At 21.8% G+C, this 4,706-nt stretch overlaps 1 protein-coding gene across 1 annotated transcript; it reads left to right on the plus strand.

The window, feature by feature from the left end:
- LOC110626689 (proline-rich receptor-like protein kinase PERK15) lies at positions 1–3,906 on the plus strand. Its single transcript, XM_021772734.1, has 10 exons — positions 1–124; positions 200–283; positions 415–485; positions 1,105–1,184; positions 1,349–1,481; positions 1,705–1,857; positions 1,933–2,001; positions 2,833–2,884; positions 3,000–3,206; positions 3,746–3,906. Exons 1-10 carry the CDS (start codon positions 1–3, stop codon positions 3,904–3,906), a joined length of 1,134 nt encoding a protein of 377 aa, XP_021628426.1.
- Positions 3,907–4,706: the final 800 nt, after the last annotated feature.

Raw genomic sequence — 4,706 nt, forward strand, 5'->3', positions numbered from 1 at the left:
ATGGTTGTTAGCAGCGTCCGCCACAAAAATCTTGTTGAACTGCTTGGTTACTGCAATGAAGGGGCCAATAAATTGCTTGTTTTCAAATATTTTCACAATAAGTCCTTAAGCTCTCAGTTACATAGTGAGTCTCATCTTTTCTCTTTGTATTTTCATAATCGTTATGAAGATTAATATAAACTAAAAAATAGTTTTTTAGAAAGCGATCGAAATTTGGACTGGCAAAAGAGAATGAATATTGCCAAAGGCACTGCAAGAGGACTGGAATATTTACATGAATATTGTAAGTATATAACTGTATCTAATTTGCTAATCTTAATATTTAATTATCACTCAAGTGCTCAATCTATTTTAAATGTTTTCTTTTAGTTTATAATTTATTTTCTCACAAATATTTTTATTTTTTTATATTAGGTAATATTCGGATCATATATTTAGATATCAAATCAGATAATATTCTTCTCGATGATGAATTTAAACCAAAGGTAAGATAATTTTAATTATAAATATATATATTATAAATTTTTATTTATTTATGATTAAAATCTTTCTCAAAAATTATTGAAAAGTTATATAAATTCAAAGACTTTGATAGATGTATTTTAATAATAATTGAGTTTGATTGTTTTTTTTTATGGTTTAACATTTTTAAAAGGTAATATAATAATTAGTATTTATATTTTTTAAAAATTATCTATTTAATTCTTATAAATTTTTAGGAAAAGTTACTAAGGTAGTCCATACTATAAGAAGTTCGTTTTAGTTTTTATTTGTTAATTTGTTGTATTATTTCTTCTTTATTTAATAATGATTTAAACATTAATTCTAAAATAAAGATTATCAATAATTATTTTCTTTATTTAAGAAATATTATAATTAGACAGAAAAAGTTACTAAAATTATAGGACTTCTAGTTTCATGATTGGTAACAATATTTTCATTTAATATTTTATATCAAGTTAATGACTAACGTCCTCCTTCATGGGTTTTTCTCAACCGTCAACCTTTGAAAGAAGTAAGAAATGAAGCAATTAATGCTATATATGTATAAAAATAGATATGGCATAATAAATTTATTAATCTTCTTAAATAATTTTTTTTTAGGTGGCAAATTTTGGACTTGCTCGATTTTTTTCAAATGCTGCTACTCACATCTCTGAATCAAAAATTATCGGAACCAGAGTGTAAGATAATTTTTACATGTTTAATTTGTAGTGCCATTATTTTATTTTACTTTTAAAATAATTAAAATAAAATAAAAACACATATGAAACCAGATAAAAGTTTATGATTTTTTAAATTTTAATTTTTTGAATCTTAACATGTATTTTTATTGTGTTTAATGCAGTTATGTAGATCTATTTGCAATAGAAACGAGACAGTATTATGATAAATCAGATGTCTATACATTTGGTGTTATACTTTTGGAATTAATTACCGGAAGAATGCCTATAAAAAATGGTGTTGATATTGTGAAATGGGTATGTAATACGCATGTAGTATACTCTAAAAATTTGTGATAATTAATTACATAAGTAAAAGGTTTTTCTCTAATAACTAAAACGTAAAAAATATATATATATTTGGTGTCTTAGAAGTGAAATAAGTATTTACATACAACTTTTATTTGATATTAATGCAATTCATGTTTATTGTAAACTCAACTTAATAAAAAAATATATTTTTTTATTAAATATTTTGCAGGCAAAATCTCAAATTAAAAAAGCTTTGAACGGAAAACTTGCGGCTTTTGTAGATTCTACATTGAGGTTTGATTATAAAGAAATGTATCAAATGATTTTTTATGCGGATGCTTGTATAAATAATCCTCCAAATTTTCGTCCATCAATAAAGAAGGTAAAAAATTTATTTATGTATTATATTAATAATTGATAATATATACAATAATTTCATTATTGCTATGCCATATAGATACTTCACGCTCTCGAAGGAATTTTATCTCTAGATGAATTATCGTCACAAAAAGGTCCAGATTACGGTGTAAGTAATTCAATTCTTGTTAATTCATTTGGATATTACATGGAAAAGCTAAATGCATGAATCATTTTATTAAGGAAAAATTATTATTTAATTTTTATAATATTAAAAATTCAATGGTTGATTTTTCAGTTTTAAAAAATATATTAAAATATTCATTACGTTTTAAAAAATCTATTAATTAATATTTTTAGTTAATTTTAGTGTTAAATATTTTATTTTTTAATCCTATAATTTTAAACATTAGTTTGATCTCTTAAATTTTAAAAGTTTATTAATTAATCTCTTTATATCAGTGATATTTTAATTTTTTTTATAATATTAGATAGTTAAAAGTGGCAGAATTAATTAGTAAATTTTTTAAAATTGAGAAATTAACTAATAAATTTCTTTCTAATGTAGGAATTAAATAATAAATTTTTTTTATTAGTTAATTAATACTTGAATTATTGAAAAAAATATCTAAATGATTATGGTAATTTATATTTATATCTAAATTTTTAAACTTTAAATAATAAAAAGTATATATTTTTTTAATTTGATACAATTATAGTAAAAAGTACTAAATTAAATCTAAAAAAAATAAATAATAAATTATAATATAATTTTTAAAGTTTTATATTATTAATAAAATATATAGTCTTTTAATTTAAATTTTATGTTGAATTAAATATATGATATTAAATAAATATTTATTTTAAATAAATTATAATATATAAAATATCACATATAAATAATTAATATATATTAAAATATTTCATTAAATGTTTATACTCAATATTATAAAATTGAATTTACATTGATGTCCTTAACTTTGTTATAAATATCATACAGGCAACAGATTTTCTTGAACGACGCACTGCTCTGCATGGATATGGAAATCAGAGTACTATATATAAAGGTTCATTCCTTATCCAACTGTAATGAATTTTTTTTTTTAATTGTTAATTCATTTTCTGCCTGGTGCCCACGTTCCCGTTCCATGAGTCCAATTCTGGCAGAGTTGGCGAAGGAGATGCCAAATGTCACATTCTTGATGGTGGATGTTAATGAATTGTGTTCTGTTGCTATGGATTGGGCAGTTGAGGCAATGCCAACCTTTTTGTTCTTGAAACGAGGACAATTACTCGACAAGGTTGTTGGTGCCAACGTAGAGCAACTGATCTCTACCATTGCAAGGCATGCTGGTGGCGCACACGGGATTTTAGGTCAGTACAAAAAGATACGCATAATATATATATATATATATTTTATATGAACTTAGCATGTGGATAAACTTAGCTAAAATGCTATATAATAAAAATAATTATGTTATTAAATATATAAGTTTAATTAAAATTTTCATAATGGGGACTAACAATGGTTTTCCGGTTAACATTCCGGCAACACCATCTACTAGCATTGACATGCCCACCACCACCAACACTTCTACTCATCATTGCTATTATCCTTATTATTAAGTAATATTACTTAAATGTATTACTAAGTGGATGAACTAAAGGAATGATTTGGCCTCAGAGATTTCAGTATGAAATTATCAGTACTGTTAATTTAAGAGTTTTTATATTGAGAAATTCAGTTGATGATGGTGGGGACGTTCACCATGCATGGCTAATGCTTTTATCCAGTGCATCTTCAATTAGCTTTAAATTAATTAACACAATTTGGACTTGGTCAATTGTGGAAAGTCTTCGTCTTATCTGTGAAGTGGACTTCATATATAACATCATGAATACGTGCTGACTAGTTGAAATCATTTACCCATCGTCGTTTGACATTCAATGGTTGAGTGTAAGTTTCAGTTGGATATTACATGGTGATGATGATGAAAAAGGGAAGGAAGAAGAATTTGAGTACAATGAGGACGTTGAGGGTAAGTTTCAGTTGGATATTACATGGAAAAGTTAAATGTATAAATCATTTTATTAAAAAAAATTATTATTTAATTTTTATAATATAAAAAATTCGATTTTTTAATTTTAAAAAATATACTAAAATATCTATAATATTTTAAAAAATTTATTAGTTAATCTCTCACTCAAAAAAATTAATGTTAAATATTTTATTATTTAGTGTCTATAGTTTTAAACATTAATTGATCTCTTAAATTTTAAAAAGTTTATTAATTAGTTTCTCCTATCAATAGTTTTTTAAAATTTTTAATAATATTCAACGGTTAAAAATAATAGAAAATTTATTTAGTAGACTTTTTAAAAATTTATAAATGTTTTAATATATTTTTCAAGAAAAATCAACTTATCAATTTTTTTTATAATGTAGAAATTAAATAATAAAATTTTCTTTTATTAATTAATTAGTATTTGAACTATTGAAAAAAAATCTAAATGATTACCATAATTTATATTTTTATTTATATTTTTAAACTTTGGATAACAAAAAGCATTTTTTTTTTATTTGACATAATTATAGTTAAAGAGTATTAAATTAAATTTAAAAAAGTTAATAATAAATTATAACACAGTTTCTAAAGTTTTATATTATTAATAAAATATATAATCTTTTAATTTAAATTTTATATTAAATTAAATATATTATATTAAATAAATATTTATTTTAAATAAATTTTTAGAATATAAAATATCACATATAAATAATTAATATATATTAAAATATTTCATTAAATATTTATACTTAATATTATAAATTATATGTATATTTTTTCACTTTTTATCAATAATATTTTAAAT

Source organism: Manihot esculenta, chromosome 11 (genome assembly GCF_001659605.2).
Source record: "Manihot esculenta cultivar AM560-2 chromosome 11, M.esculenta_v8, whole genome shotgun sequence".
Classification (NCBI taxonomy): domain Eukaryota; kingdom Viridiplantae; phylum Streptophyta; class Magnoliopsida; order Malpighiales; family Euphorbiaceae; genus Manihot; species Manihot esculenta.

Coding starts and splice junctions, on each gene's coding strand:
- LOC110626689 (XM_021772734.1), top strand. CDS start 1: ATGGTTGTTAGCAGCGTCCGCCACAAAAATCTTGTTGAACTGCTTGGT. Junction 1,185..1,348: donor AAAATTATCGGAACCAGAGT/GTAAGATAATTT, acceptor TGTTTAATGCAG/TTATGTAGATCTATTTGCAA. Junction 2,002..2,832: donor AAAAAGGTCCAGATTACGGT/GTAAGTAATTCA, acceptor AATATCATACAG/GCAACAGATTTTCTTGAACG.